The following is a 16,856-nucleotide window of genomic DNA, read 5'->3' on the forward strand; positions in this document are numbered from 1 at the left end:
GAATTAAAAAAAAAATCAATGAATTGTTGATTCTTTCTTGGGGATTTCTTGTTCTTCTTGTTGTTACAATGGGTTATCTATAAAGTAGCTTCAATCCCAAAGCTCTCCAACTAATCCAAGTTTAAAACTACCCCTTCTCAAAATTCAAACCTGTCCACAAGCCCAGTTTTGCCACTCTTCAAAGAAGCCTGAGACTCCCAGCCCTCTCACCCTCTGTGACCCCAGCAAAGATTAATAACCAGAACTCCCCATGTGCCCCGGCTCCCCCAGTGCTGCTGGGAGGAGACCAAGTCTGGCCTGGGGACCACACAGGCTGCACTTGAAGAAATGCATACTTCCAAACCAAGCGAGGAATTACACACACAGACACCTAACTTCCCAGCCCGTTCTAATAACTGACTACTCCTATTTCCTCCTAAGAGTGTCCTTTCTTTGGCACGTCTCCCTCGGATGGCAAGTCATGGGGCCATCCACACAGATTTCTCTGAAACTTATAATGGCTTTCACAGTGTCCAGCTGTAACAAACCCTGGGCTGGTTTTCTCACAGCTACAGATTTTGCAGTCTTTTAGTCCTGGAATCACGTTCACCCAGATCTGAAACTCCAACCCTCTCAAGGTTAATGATTTCTCTGGAAATAGCCCACATGTTTAACAATGGATGAAAGATTAAAAAAAAAATGCAAACACACACAGGCACACATATGGTTTCTTACACAACTATTTCAAAAAGCATTTTAAAATGAGTTTTAAATAACTGAAAAAACCTATAATACAAAATCCTGGAGAAAAGGAACATAAAAATAGTATTTCTACTTAAAACAGTAAATGTTTAATCAAAAGTCCAGAAGGATATGTTCTACCTAAATCATATCTGAAAGAACATTGATTTCAAGATACAAATCAGTATTCTTCTGATAAATAAATTTGGAAAATACTACTTTCCATGTTTCCATTTTGGAAGTGCATTATGCATATTAGCATAATAAAGACTCTGAGAAGACTTCTAAGGAAGAAAACAGTTTAATTTTGTTTAACCCAAACTTTCCCCAAATTATTTGACCATGGAAGTTGTTCTTACGGAAAACATGTTAACTTGTGTCCTATGCAGAAAGCACCTTAGAAAATGCTAAAATGCAAATCATATTAACAGTGGTTATCTCCAGGTGGCCTAGATACTGATATGTTTTCTTTACATATTCCTATTGTTTTCAAATATTCTATGGTAAGCATGTCAATTTAATAATCAGAGTAAAATAAAAAACAGCAAAAAAAAGGTTCAGTCCCATTTAACATCACTCTACTATTATTAATTACATTGGCTTTGTCACCCCTAGGGGAGAGAGGGAGGGAGGGGAGCAGAATGTAAAGTGGTCAAAGCAATGACATGTGGGTCCCACGGTCAGATCTGCCACTGCCTGGCCACGTGACCCTGGACAGGTTACACTCTAAGCCTCAGCTTCCTCTTCTGCACAACCTGGGTAACAACTACACTGATTTTATAGAATGGTTGTTGACTGTTGAATGCAGTAGCACATGTCATGCATTTAACACAGAACCTGGTGAACATCAGTGTTCCATAAATGCTCATTGCTTGCATGACCAGAGTCTCTCAAGCCCTCATCCACTGCTCTTCAGCAACTGTGACCCTGATCCTTCTAATTAGTGGAAATCTGAATGAATTTACATTCATTCAACCTCTAAAGTAATTGAGGCTTCATATGTATGATTTCACATACTATCTTGTAAAACACGTTATTTGAAAGTAAATTTACCAGAATACCTTACTGCTCAAAAAACCTTCCAAGTGCAGAGTCTGTGAATAGGTATAATTTATTCTTGTAAAACACGTTATTTGAAAGTAAATTTACCAGAACACCTTACTGATCAGGAAACTTTTCAAGTGCAGAGTCTGTGAATAGGTATAATTTATTCTGCCTGAAAATTTTCATTATACTTACAAAGAAAAAGTAGATATTACATTAAGAAATTTTAAATTAGTCTTTCCTCTTTGACATTAAAACTTACCTCCAAGAATATAGAAAATATTCCTATATTACATAAAAAAGTGAATCCAGAGAAACAAATAGGGCTAATTTAACTGTATTTTCTGTACTTCAGGCTTTTAGTCAAGGGTGCCGCTGGGTTAATTTTCAGACTATGTATCATGCTGCCACGAGACCCTAGGAAGTTACAATATTACACAACCTGGATAAATGCTACCCACTGCCTTCTCTGTGCCAAATGATGTGGTCACAGTCATCCTTAAGGCGGAGAGTCAACAGTTACAGATCCCTCTTCCTCTTACCAATAACTAAAGGCAATTCTTAGATTGCCATTTCATTCTGCAGCATTGGTGGTAAGGTGTAATGGCTCAATTTCTTGTTTCCCGGAGGTGAAAGATCTTATTTTAATCTCTGAAAAAAAAATTCTCTTCAATACATGACAGCCTATGATTGGAATGGTGTCTCAAATTCTGACTCCCTCTTTTGAATAATGATGTTCTTGTGTATGATACTACAACTGAACATTTTCAGTCACTGCCTATCAGTCCTAACAAAATCAAAGAAATGCAGTTAGAGTTACTGTCATCTCACACAGGAGAAAAGTGCAATAGTAAAAGCTAAGGCAATTCCCACGATGGTGAGGCGAGGAACCAATGAGAGTTACAATCACCTTGGCAGCATACTCCTAATCTCAGGGCATTTCTCGCCTCTAAAAGGGATCGTGGTTTTCACTAAGATTAGTACCCATTTTGTACTCAGCGTTCCAAGAACAACTCCCCTGAATGTGTCACAGAGACCTTCACAGTGGACTCAGGGAAAAAACTAACCCCATCACCCACTTCTGGGAGAGGAAAATAAGAACAGAGCATGTTCCCTCATTCCTTGGTCTCCAATTAGCATAGTGATGCCAGTATTACAAAAGGCTGTTTCCCAGCAAAGCAGATAATATTTAAAATTTAATAGACATAAGCTGAATGCCTGGTGTGTGCTGGTGTTACTTCCACACTTTCGTTCTGTGCCATCATCTCCTTCCACCACGGAGGAAATGAGGCTCAGTGAGAGGAAAGAAAGTGCCTCAGCCAGTGAGTGGCAGAGCAGAGATTCGGTTCCAGGTCTTCTGCCTCCAAGTCCATTCGACAACAGCTGCCTGCCAAGCGCTTATTCTGACTTCTGGCTGGACCAGCTCTATTTGAAACCAAAACCAAATGCTGTTAAATGCCAGAGAGCCAAGTGTACTGGTTCGCTGCTTCAAACAACAGTGAGCTAGATTGCCGAGTTAAATGGAGAGTATCCGGCTTGCTTAAAATGCTTTATGGAATGTTCTATCACCTGCCCATGCATTAAATGATCACTCTTTAGCTAAAGGTTTTTTTTTCTGATGAGTTCTGCCTTAGAATTTCATCTTATTTTGGAACAATGTAAAATGCCAATTTGTTGCCAAAAGCATTCTTAGGGGAAAAAATGCATAAACTTCTTTTCCACTATAGTATTTGCAGCTCTGTACCCATTTTGAAGTGTAAGTCTCAAAAACACTGGGAGAAGGAGCACTCACACTGATTTCCCTTTCCTAAGTGCCTTTGTGACAACGTAATTTCCTTTATTCATGATACTTCTAAATTCTCAATCTCTTCTTTTGTGAACTGGAAGAATACACCCTCTATTATTTGGTCTCCCTTTTCAGCTACCACTGTTCACAGCAAAAGGCTAATTTCTTCTACCAATTCAAGAACTGAATCAAAACAGCAGGGCTCTTGACAATTTAGATTTCAGGGTGTTGGCACAAATGAGGAGAAATCTCATGCACTAATTAATTATATAATGACTAATTGCTTCACTCTCAAAACCTATGACCTATTCTGTAAATCAAATGTTACTCAGCCATCACTATTCAAATAGGACTATCTAGGCTGCAAATAATAATACGGCACTTACATCCTGTTAAACAACCCTACCCAAGATGGCCAAAGTTTTTGTCTTCTAAAAGTGTGAGATGGCAGTGTCATCACTGGGAATTTTCACTTATACTCCTAATGAAATGCATTTATCTCTTATAAATACCACTGCAGGGATTAACGCTAAAAGAGAACCTCAAACCAAGAACAGAGTTTTGAGGTAGAGTGCTAAGAGACAGTGGTTCCCACGGGAAATACTGACTACAAGAGAGCAAGAGGGAGGTCTCTAAGGTCCCACAAGTATTCTATATCTTGATCTGGTTGGTGATTATATGTTTGCATATATAGAAATTCATTGAGCTGTTTATGATTCCTGCACGTTACTGTGTACAATCTTCTTAAGTCCTATCAAATTTTTTTTAAAAAGAATATGGTCTCTGCTTTTTAGGGTCTCACAATCTGGTTAATTTAATCAAACATACAGGAAAGAGCATTAGTGCAACAGACTGTACACTTCTAAAAGGATGCTAAAGTGACCACTTAATAGCAGCAAACGGGAGAAATAAATCCAAGTATCCATCGATAGGGAGACTGGTTATATAAAGTATGGTTCATTCTTACAGACGTAATACACACCCATGGGGGAAAAGAGCCCTTTATATAATAAAATGGAATAATAACCAAGTTATATTATTAAGGGAAAAATCAAGGTGCAAAGTATTATAAAACTGTGCATAAAGAGTAAGAAATAATACACATACACACATTCATTTGCTCCTAACTGTAAGGAAATGCTCTATCCAGTGGAGTAGCCACCAGCAACATGAGGCTTTTCAGCTCTGAAGATGTGTCTGAGGTGACTAAGAACCTGAAATTTAAATTTTACTTAATTTATTTAAATTGCAAATCTGACAGTATCAAATAATTTTTCTGTTAAAGACAACTTCATTGTTTTATAGAACTAGAAGCATGTTAACCACTGCATCATGTAATGTATCATTTAAATGGAATTTTTCAATCTGTCTCCCAGAAAATTTAAAATTGCATTTGTGGCTGAAGTTTATTTCCATTGGACAGCACTGGTAGAGAGTATCCTATGAGGATTTACAAGAACCAGTAGCACGACCTGCCTCTGGGAGAAAACCTCGGTGATTAAAACCAAGGGGAACGGGGGAGGGAGAGCTCTCATTGTTATGTCATTTTTCTCATTTGAATGTTGTGTCATTTGAATATATTGCCTATTAGGAAAGTAATGAATAAATGATGTAAACTATAAACACCACTGTAGAAAATGATTGCCACTGGCATAATCACCAATTAATTTTGGATGGAATCTCTCCCCACAAAAAGCATACATGGTATTTCTGAAGAGGTTATATATGGTTTTTGGCAGAAAATGCTTTGTAATAACCTAAGATCGCAGAAGTGTTTCACCAACCAACAGTACCAGAGTTACCAACTGAACATGAGGTTAAAGACTTCACACCTTGAAGTGTCGTTTCAGTGCCAGCACAGTCCAGCAGTTTTTCGCCACTGCCTTTTCTTCCACCATCAGAGACTCTTCCATTTTTCATTTTTCCATCGTTGACTGTATTTTGCCTGTTTTCCTGTTCCTTTCTTCATCTACATCCCCAAATAAAATTTTAATTATCTCTACATTTCCATTTAGCACAGCATGCATGTACTTGGCTAACCAAAGCAGGATAAATGCCAGAAAAATTCTCCCCTTCACAACCCATGAAATTAATTTTTTTTTTCAGGAAGCAGTAGTATACAAACATAAGCAGATCACAAGAGGCCCAAGGAAAGGGAGTAAATCAGTATTATATAGACAACTGAGATACACTTAATGTATTTAAATATAAAATTAAAAATCAAATTGCATATGTACAGGGTATTACCATTTCTCTGAAAATTTTCCCATTTTATTTTAAAAATAAACACTTCCAACATTTTTCAGCTTTGATATAGCCAATTTGGGGACTTTAAATGCATCTATCAATGAAAACTGTTTCTCATTAGCAGTGTTAATTTGAAGCTGATTGGTTCTCTACAATTCAGGAAGGAAAAAAACCCTCCATTCTCAACTCCTAAGAGCTCCCCTCCTTTTTTGCTCACTCACCTATCGCTTCCACAAGAATGGCTGACACAGGGCTGCATTGGCGAGTATCATTCTGAGGAAATACTTCTAGGGCCACAGAGATAATGTGTGCAAAGCTCAGCCCCTGAGACAGGTCCTCAATAGTCACACAAATCATGTGCCAGAATGAACAGTCATGACAATAAACAAAGGCTTTGACTAGGTCTGATTGGAGAGTGAAGCATTCTAAATAGCTTTTAACTATTAAAACAAAATGGTTAAGTGCCAGAATTTTTAAAAATTGCTTCTTGACAGGAAATTGTATGCTATCCTCTGCAAAGACCGATATAGTGGTGAAGATGTTGATGATGGAATTAAATAGCCAACAGTGTACTTACTCCCTGCCTCCTAAACTATGCATGCCTTCAGCATGGCCCGTCATTTCTGGGTGCTCCAAGGCTATTCCTTTAATACCAATGATACATGGGGTGTTTTTTTATATTCAAACCATTACAATTATCTATGGGGTTCCAGAAACTTGGTCTCTACCTTGCCTAGGTGATAAAAGGAAACTGTGAATGCCCTAAGTCCATGATATTCAAAGATTCATGACAACCAACTTCAACTTTTGATGTGCTTAATACCTGGAAGAATGCAAATATTCATTCAACATCTTTAGATAACTTTTAAAATTGCTACTAAATTGAGCTTGCATAATCTGCTTAGTGTCCTAAATAACTATCATTCACACAAAAATGAAAATCCCAAGTGATGCACCAAATATATATATAATATATGTATACGAAATCCTGAATTTGATTAGAAAACTCTGAAAATGCCCGTAAGTAGGTACATTCTAGGTTTTACCACTTATAAGCACTACGTTAGTTGGGAGCACGTTCCTAGGCTTCACAAAGTTACCAGTACAAACTTCAGGACTGCACTGTCTTGGGATCATCTCAGAGCGAATTTCCTATGTATTTCTACATACATACAGAACTACAAACAAATATGAACTACTCTTAGACATTGCTCCTTCAGACCAGACTGTATTTCAAAAATAAAACTGTGGTAAACTAGAGTAGATTACAGGTTGGACTAGGTTCTAGATACAAAAGTTGCCCTAATTAAACGTGAGGGGGAAATCCGTATTATTTCCGCTTTCAGATCACTAGCGTTAAATATTTTTCATTCAAAGGAAGTCACACCTAACTTTCCTAGAAGAGAGGAAAAGTTCATAGGAAATAAACTAACACAGTAAAACTTACCCCATTTCAGCAAAAGAGAAAACTGAAGAAGACTGGTATCATAGGATCGCAACACGGAATGTAAAACTTAGTTTCCTTCCACCTGCTAAGATGCTTTGCCACTGTCAGTGCTGCTCTCCTGAAGCACAGCAAAAATGATTTCTGCTTTAAGTTAAAGCATCTAACTGCTTTCTGGGAATGACCACCTTATATGGAAACAAAAGACAGGAAGAAATCACTTGCATAACCTGGTAGGACACTCTGCTCAGTAGTTTTGCTGCCAACTACTAACCGAATCATGGACACCTGGGAATAATGAGCACTGCCTGAGACCACGTAGCACAGATGTTGTCTATAAGACAAGGACCCTGTCTCTTTACTGGAGCAGTGATACTTGCCTATCTGGCATAAAAGAAGAGACAAACAAACGGTTGCTCCTCTCTCTGCCACTTCCACTTTGTATGTAACATGCATCCACTTTAGCACAAAGAAGAAAATCAACTCAATGGTTCTTATAATTTTCTTGGTTATTGTGGACTCAATTGGTCTAGAAACTACAGCACATCCATCAGACCTGGGAATGGCAAGGTGGTAGCCATTTTCAGACTTGGTAACTCAATTTCCTGTTTTTCCAGCACAACTAAATTGATACACGACTCTAGCAGCTGTTAAAACTCTGGCTATTCCCCTTGGGGTTATCTAATACTTCCTCCCTTCCATCTCTCCAGAAATAATAGCATGTGTGTGTGTGCATGTGCATAAAACAGCAGGTGTTCAGGTTAGAGAGACAGAAGTCCACAAGGACTGGTGATAAATGTCCCACCTAGATTTGAGCATCTTAACTACCTCCTTACACATATATCTCAGCATAAGAACAGAGGCCGCAATGGTAGGCTACAAAGTGAAATAGTGTATTTAATTTTTTAAAATACACCAGAATGTGTACAAATTAGTGTTAATCTCTCAAATTAATTACACTGAGAAACAATGCACTTTTTCTAATTATATCATCATTTAAAAAATATTCTGATTCCTCTGACATTCAATCCTATCTAAAGTCAACCTACACCCCCCACACAAGAAAATCAGAATTATTGTTTTAAAAGCACAACCAGATTTTGGGATCAAACTATTGTACCTCAGGTTCTTTCTTGACCCCACTTCAGAGGCTTGCCTCTGAACCACTTGTTATTTTTAAAAAGCAAATCCCCCCAAATATGGATGGTATTTTCACTCTTTTAATTCTATCCAAAGTAATCTTCTACAAGCCTGAGGCAATTAGAAAGGAAAACCTCTGTCCTATTAATCCATAGTCTATTTTAAAAAATAATTATTTGTATTATCTCTAAAGCTCTGAGTTCAATGAGAGAAGGCATTCAACAGGAAGGAAACAAGAGTAACTAAAAGAAATTAAAATGAGAAATTCAGAGATCATTCTTCTCCCTGTTCACCTAGCACCTCCATTCTCATCATCTCACAACCACAAACCTGAAAGACTTGATGGGACTACACTTTTTTTTTTCCTAGAGAGTAGGCAGTTAAGAAAACGATTCAGTTCTGCAGTGCACAGTCCTCCCACCAAATTCCTGAAGGCCTGCCTCTGAGCCACACAGTACGAGAAGGCACAGCTATAAGCAGGACATTGCCCAATGCGGGGCACCGCACATGCTGGAAACCCAAACACTTTCATTTTTTTTCCTGTGAAACTTGGAAATTTGGATCTCTGTATAGACTTATAACTACTTAAAATACGTTAAAAGCTACAAATAGTACCATTTTCATCTTTCTATATATGAGATGACCATCCCAACTAAAGCATTTTCTTTGTCAAACTACTCCACAATTCAACTCCACGGCTTTCTTATTTTAATGTCCAAAGTCAATAAATAGTTTTAATGTATTTAAATTTATTAACAGCATTGTGAACTTAAAATATATGAAAAAAAAAAAAGCTCACTCTTTCATTCTTCTAAAGACTAGTCAGTCTTTGAGATTCTTTTCCAAGGGATTCATTCCTCAGATATGAAGTCTGAACGAAAACTGAAGACATTTGGCCCTTTATAAATAGTCATGGGAAACTTCTTTCTCCCATACTTTTAGTTTGTTTTTACTGTAACAGATGGGGAAAAAATTTAGCAAGGTCATTAAAAAAAAAAAAAAAGGTCTTATATAACAACTATCACCCTAATGATAGAGCACTAAAAGCTTAAGGATTTGAAATATCTTTAACAGCAACAACAAAAACACTTGCTGAAAATTTTAAAGACAGTTTGCTTAACTCATAAAATAGGCATAAACTGAAAAAGACTAGACAGGAATTCCTTCTACCTTTAGTCCAACTTTTTCTCAGGCACATTTGTTTCTAACACCTTAACTATATATCAGTCATTTTTCATGAAAGTGTCTTCAAGACAGAATTTCAGAATTTCTCTTTAAGGTATATTCTGATATCATATAAATGTTAAAATTTTACAATACTTGCCAGCAGGCCAAGCCTACGTCTTTACTTTGGGGAGGAGTTAAAAAGAGACCACTAATCATCATTCTGCAAAATCTCTTACTGTAAGATATATCTTGCTTTATGTAAACAAAACATCATTTTGTTCCAATTTATACTGAAGTTCAATATTTGGACACCCCTCATAAACAAATTTTGTATAAATAATAACTACTTCATTACCAATTTCATAAATTAGCCCATGGGGTTAGCAAACATTTTCTGTATATGGACAGAGGGCAAATAGTTTTAGCTTTGAAGGCCATAATATCTGTGTCTGTACTACTCAACTATATTATGAAAGCAGCCATAAACAATATGCAAATGAGTGGGATTGGCCGTGTGCCAAGAATACTCTTTATGAAAACAAGTAAAGGATAAGGGATTAATACCCAGAATATGTAGAGAAACTCCTAAAACTCAACAACCAAAAAATCTAACCCAACTGAAACACAGGCAAAGGACTTAACAAACATTTCTCAAAAAGATTTACAAATGGCCAATAAGCACAATTAATAATGCTCAACTAACTAATCATAGGGAAATACAAATCAAAACTACAATGAGATACCACCTCACATTTATTAGGATGGCTGCCATCAAAAATAAATAAATAAATAGGAAGTGTTGGCAAAGATGTGAAGAAATCAGAAGACTTGCGCACTGTTTTCGGGAATGTAAAATGGTACAGTCGCTATGGAAAACAGTATGGGGGTTCTCAAAAAAATTAAAAATAGAATTACCATATGATCCAGCAATTCTACTTCAAAAGAACTGAAAGCAACTACTATATAAAAAATAGATAAACAACAAGTTTCTACTCTATAGCACAGGGAACTATATTCAATATCTTATTACAGTAACCTATAAGGAAAAAGAATGGGAAAGCAAATATATGTATATGTATGACTGAAACATTATGCTGTACACCAGAAATTGACACAACATTGTAAACTGACTATACTTCAATTAAATAGAATGCAAAAAAAAAAACTGACAGCAGAGTCTCAGAGATATTTGAACGCATGTTCCTAGCCATATTATTCATAATAACTAAAATACAGCCTGTGTCTATTGATAGATAAATGGATCTAAGTAAATGTGCAACACTATTTAGCCTCAAAAAGTAAGGAAATTCTGATATGTGATACAATGTGAATGAACCCTGAGAACACTATAATAAGTCAAATAAGCCAGTCACAAAAAGACAAAGACTTATATAAAGTAACCAGAGTAGTCAAAAATCATAGAGATAGAAAGGAGAAGAGCAGTTGCTGGGGAGCCCGGGGGAGAGGGAGTCACTGTTTAATGGGTACAGTTTCAGTTACGCAAGATGAAAAGTTTTGGAGATGAATGGTGATGACTGTTGCACAACAATATGAATGTACCTACTACCACTGAAATACACACTTAAAAATGGTTAAGCTGGTAAATTTTATGTCTATTATACCACAATAAAAACAATAGGAGAAAAGAAGAAAAAAGATAAACAAGTGGAGGGCCCGTTTCAACCTTCTAGACATAGTTTGCTCAGCCAAAGTTTGCTGACAAGTGAGCTAGGATGTTACATTTTAAGTTCTAAGCATAGCTATAATACTTTTAAAGTTAATGTCAAACTACCACTTCTATACTAATATCCCCTTCCTTTGTTTTTTCCCTTCATAGTTACAGATAGTTTTTTTTTTCAGTAAAGCTCTTAATATCAGGAGCCAATCTCCCAGTGCCTAGAAAAACATGTTTCATATACAATAAGGGCTCACAAGTTTTGACTGATTAATTATATAAAAGCAGCTGTCTCAATAACATGAAGCTTGACAATTATTATTATATAAATATACCTGGCACTTCAATAATGAGGTTAAGTGACAATGTTATTCAATTATCCTCTAACATATTCAGGGGAAACTAGACTTTGAACAAAATGTCTAGAATTGTCTTCATAAACAATTTCATTTTTCTTATTTGGTAGTCAAAAACCCACTTTCGGAATTATGCTATAATAAATTTAACAGCCGCCAAAGAGCAAAACTAAGTACAGATATGACTGTCATCTGACAAAAGAAGGCTGTCAATTTACTGAGTAAAATTAAATCATCCCAAACACGTGAGAATGTTAAATACGACTTTAAAGACATAAACCAAATATTTAAGCTTCTTTCAAATGCGAGGCACTGGGTTTTCTCTTATGCATTTGAATATGTAGGAGGTTTCTTTTTTTATTATGCTATGAACATGATTTTAAGAAGAATCAAGACAATGCATCTATAAAGCCACTTTGAATAATACATTCAGTATAGTCCGTGGTAGCAAACATACTGGGTGACAGGCCTAGTGAAGAGCATAGGTTTTGGGATCAGACCTAATTTCTATTACTCTTGCATCCCTTAGCATTGTATGACCTTGCGTATGTTAATTAAGCTGAATCCCAGTTCCAAAATTGTAAAATGGAGTTAATATACTTCCTCAAAAGAGAGTTAAAAAAAAAAATTAAACAATACTGTAAAGCACCAAAATGGAATCTTTTAAAAACTAAAATAAAGCTGAAAGTTAGACTCTTTAAAAACTGATTAATACCAACCTTCATTCCATTTACAGCTTCATCTCTACCTCAGCTGTTGAAATCGACTTAATCAACAGTTTGGTTCGCAGAGCTGGTTGCATATTAGAATCACCTAGCAGCATTTTAACCCCCCCCCCCATGCCCTTGTCCCTGCCCAGGCCAATTAAAATTAGAATAGATAGGGGTGTTAGAGCTTGAGTGTTAGTTTTAAAGATACCCAAGTGATGTTGAAACCTCAGCTAAGGCATTCAACTTTTAAGTAGTGAATAAATGTTAGTCAAGAAGTACTCAAGTTTATACAACCAGTAAAACTTTAGAACCAATAATGCATCCAAATAAAAGCTTAAGACAGCAGCTGAAATGAAATCATTTCTTAATTTTTACTATGTCTTCAATCAACTCCATAGTGCCAGTGCTGCAAAATTATTTCAAAAAACAGGCTCTTTTACTCTAACCCATTTCTGAAAATTTGTTTCAGAATCAACACTAAGGGCCCTTAAAACAAACTCAACTACACTTTTGACATTTAAATTTCATAGGGTTAAATATACACATATGTATTCTTGGGCGAGAAAAACCAGTACTAGTAGTTCTAAAGATAAGGTTCCCAACTGACTCTGAAATTTATCATATTGTGGTTAGGAAAAGATTAAATGCAGTTAACACAATGAACTGGGCAACTATAAAGTCCTGGGTTTTCCTTCAGGTTTTGCCACTAATTTGCTCCAGGACTTCACTTAAATCACTGCGTCTCGGCTTCAGATTCTCAATTGTAAATTAAGGAGTCGAACTAAATTCCTTCAAGGTGACCTGTTACAACGATGTAAAACTTGGAAAATTACGCACAGAGGGATTCTTCAGAACAGTAATATCCAAGGATTAGGACTAAACTAGGCCTCATAGACTACTGGAGTAATAAGTCATGATTTAATTAGTTTTATAGTAAGGAATTTACTTTCCAAACCTAATAATTTATAATAACATATTGACTGGATTTCCTCTGCCACCTCCCAAATACCTGTGTCTAGGATAATTTTTTTCCCCACAATTAAAACCTTTTTAATGCTCTGGGGTTTTGAGAAAAAGAACAAAAGCAACACTGAATACTGAACAGTCAACAAATATTATATAATAGGCACTTGGAATATGCCAAGAGACAAGACAGACAAGTAAAAGAAAAAGTAGAGAAGAAACTCTCTTTTACGTTTATACCTTTCCGATATTGTTAACTTCTCCAGATAGAATAATGCAAAGTAAAATGATACATTAAGGAGGTGGTATTTGAGATAAGATGTTGAAGCATTTTTCCAGATGTCCTTCCTTAAATTTGGAAAGGACAAGGCAAAATTCCTAAAAAGTATTTCCTTCATATTTGAGAAATTAGATAAAGCAGTTTTGTACATTCTTTTGAAGCAAAGAATTTATCAGTTTAACCTTTAAATTCTCAAAAGCAAAATCTGACATATCTTACTACAGTCATGCTCATCACTAGAAAGTTCTTTCCGTTTCCTTTATCTCAGAACCATCTGATCTCACTTGACTATTTTACTCAAAAGTATTATTTAATTTCTGAACAACCTGTAAGTGTATTAGTGTATTTTGTGTATGTGCATATGCTGGGTCCTTTTTTTTTTTTAACAGTACTTTAACCTAATCCATCTTCAAATCCACCAGTTTAATACTATCTTATTTTGGGGTACCTGAATACATCTGGGTTCCATTTGCAGGTCCTTGCTTTTATGATTAATATGTTTCTGCCAATATATGTCTTTCCTCATAATCCTAATGTGACAATATATGAAAGAATATATAATATCTAAAAAATGAAAAAACTGAGGAAAGAATAGGAACGAAAGTCAACAGAAACACAGCTATTTGCAGAGGGGAGAAGATAACTAATTGGAACAAAATGAAAGAATTAATTCATATACTACATGTTTCCTCTACGTAAGCATTATTATAAATATCTTTTACATTAGTCATGTTGCTTTGAGACTTTTCCATGTTTCCTCTAGACAACTGCCAATATTCGCATGGTCTCTGATGAATAAACATGCTGTGACTTGCTTCTAAGGAAACACGTGTCATGTTCCAGGGAAAAATGACTTCTCTACTCTTAAATCAGGAAAACTGTACAACTCTCATTGATTAGTTACAAAGTCGGTTTTTCCTTAGCGTTTCTCTTCTGAAAAATTTTGTATTTTCTTTAGGGCATTTCTGTGTTCCGATTAACTATCAGAAAAGAAATTGAGTTGGGGGGACACTTGCAGAGAAACGTTACACTTCCTCAAAGGGGTTTCCCACTTCGGAAGCTCATCTAGCGCCCATGTTAAGCGTTCACTGTTTACCAAGACCAAGGTTATATTCAGGTTCTCCCCTTCTCCTGCAGAACTACCTGTTCTCATTACTGTTTACCCAAACGCTTAGCAAAGTGATTATTAGCATATCTGGCAGGAAGAAATGCTTCATTTAATATTAACTCACCATGTGACAGCCCCTTCCCCTCCAATCTCCTCTAAACACGTGAGGATACGATGAAAAGTACTGCTTGTAGTCTGACTCTGCGCTGGGCTTTGGCACCAGCAATTGGCCACAGGCACACACACCCCCAGTCAGAGGCGCGCACCCGGCCCGGTCCCGGAACTGTCATGTGGGCTGACAGCTGGCACACCTTCCTGTCGCCCTCCACCCGCTCGCAGAAAGCCCCTTACCAGCAGTCACCTTGACACTGCTCACCTGCTGGGCCTCAGCCCTCGGCCAAGGAAACTTTTTTCCCCCTTCCCAGGAGCTCACTTACAGGTATCCTCCTCTGCTCTCCCAGAGCCCCAACAAGGAGCTCTTTGTTACCATTTTTGCTCTCGGACTCCTCGCTCAATTCCTGGCATTCAGCTGCCCTTAGGCAACTCACAGCAGCCCGGGTAGGAAAGCAATCGAAAATGACCCGAGCCCCGACCCCGGGCAGCCTCGGAGGAGGCCGGGAGGAAGCAGCCTCGTCGGTCGCGTGTCCCGCGACGGGAGAATCAGGCCACTGGCGGGGCGGCGAACTGCCAGCCAGGTGACCGGCTGGAGGCCCGGCTGCCCTCGCCCTCCCCGTCCACGGTGATCGGCGGCGCGGAGCGGGAGGCTTACCCTGCGGGGGCCGCCGGCTGGGGAGCCGCCGGGGCGTCCTGAGCGCGCGGGGCTCTGCCGTCCATCGCCCTGCGGGGCGCTGCGCGGGCTCCGGCTCTGAGGCGGCGCGTCACTGCTGGAGTGGGAGAGGCCGGCGGGTCAGGGCGGGACGCGCGCCTTCCCGAGGACTGAGCGGGGCTGGCCGCGCGTCAGCAGCCGGCCCGAGCCGCCCCAGCCTCGGGCCCGCCCGTCTCCCGGGTGCGCTTCCACCTGCGGGCCCGGCTCCCAACCCGCGGGCGCGCCGCCGCCGGGTCTAGCGGCTGCCCGGAGCGGCGGCGGCGGCGGCGGCGGCGGGAGGCGGCGCTGCAGCCCCCGCCCCGTGGGGTTACTGGGTAGCCATTTGGCGCCTCGTGGGGAGGGAGCGGAGCTACCCTGGCTGGAAGGAGGAGGAGCGGGGCGAGGGGCGAGGCGCACAGGCACCTCCGCCACGCCGGCAGTGCGATCCCGGGCTCCTCCGGCCGAGTTTGCACAAGCAAAACGCCCTGGGAAAACTTTTCGCGAGGAAAAGTTGGGAAGGCTCCTTTCTTTTCAAAAAGAGACAGAGGCTCCCTGTTCTCTCCCGCGGCTTCCTCTCCCACTCCTCCCTCCCCCGGCCAGCGCGCTCGCTTTTGGCTCTCAAGCCGCGACTGGAAGGAAGGGGAGAGCGGCAGCCTCTCCGAGGCTCAGCCCGGTGCCCGCCCGGCCGAGGCAGCGCCTCTCCTTGCCCCGCGGGCGGCTGCCGGGCCTCTCCCCGGGTCGGCTCACTCACCCTGCCCCATTTCCCTGTCCAGAGCCCGGGAGCTCGCAGCCGCCTCCGCCGGACGGCCACCCAGAAGTGGCGACCGGGCTCGGTGGCATCGGAGCGAGACAGGCAGCGAGCCGGAGAGAGAAACGGGGAGGGAGTGGGCGAGAACCGAGTGGTAATTTCCTTCCCCCAGGGCTCGGGGGCTTTGGGGTCCAGCGAGGGAAGCCGAACGGAAAGGAGGCTCCCACGCGGAGTGTTCCCATTCCCACCGCTAGGGCGTCGCTTCGGGAAGCCCGGCGCGCCCCGGCCGCACAGGTGGGGAGGAAGGGAGGGCACCTGCCCTGCGAGCAGCTGAGGGGAGGACCCCGGCGGCCGCGGAAGTGCCTGCAGAAACTCGCAGAACGGGGCCTACAGCTTGCCCTCCCTGCGGGCTGACCTTCCTCGTCCTGGGTGGTGGTGTGTTTTTATTTTTTAAACCTGACCTCTAAGGTGGCTGTTCTGTTAAAAGCATACCTTTGACACTGTAATCAGGGGCAGGTTTAAGCTTGCCCCGTTTTTAAAGGCATATATATAAATTTTAAGCCTATAATAGCTGTGACATGAGGACTGAACAATATTATGTCTGATGACAGTCTATAAACTAAGAATCGAATGATAGATTTTATTCACCTTAAATTTTACAGG

General features: G+C 39.8%; 1 protein-coding gene across 3 annotated transcripts in view; it reads right to left on the bottom strand.

The window, feature by feature from the left end:
- The window catches only part of COBLL1 (cordon-bleu WH2 repeat protein like 1), a 142,003-nt gene extending 125,576 nt beyond the window's left edge, over window positions 1-16,427 (bottom strand). For all 3 annotated transcript variants that reach the window (XM_072961072.1, XM_072961071.1, XM_072961070.1), the window contains exons 1-2: window positions 16,197-16,427; window positions 15,410-15,524 (exon numbers count right to left, since the gene is read on the bottom strand). In XM_072961072.1, the coding sequence (XP_072817173.1) occupies window positions 15,410-15,524; window positions 16,197-16,206 (125 nt within the window). In that variant the 5' untranslated portion in view covers window positions 16,207-16,427. The remainder of the gene's footprint in view (window positions 1-15,409; window positions 15,525-16,196) is intronic.
- Between the last annotated feature and the right edge of the window lie 429 nt (window positions 16,428-16,856).

The sequence above is a fragment of the Vicugna pacos genome, chromosome 5 (genome assembly GCF_048564905.1).
Source record: "Vicugna pacos chromosome 5, VicPac4, whole genome shotgun sequence".
Classification (NCBI taxonomy): Eukaryota; Metazoa; Chordata; class Mammalia; order Artiodactyla; family Camelidae; genus Vicugna; species Vicugna pacos.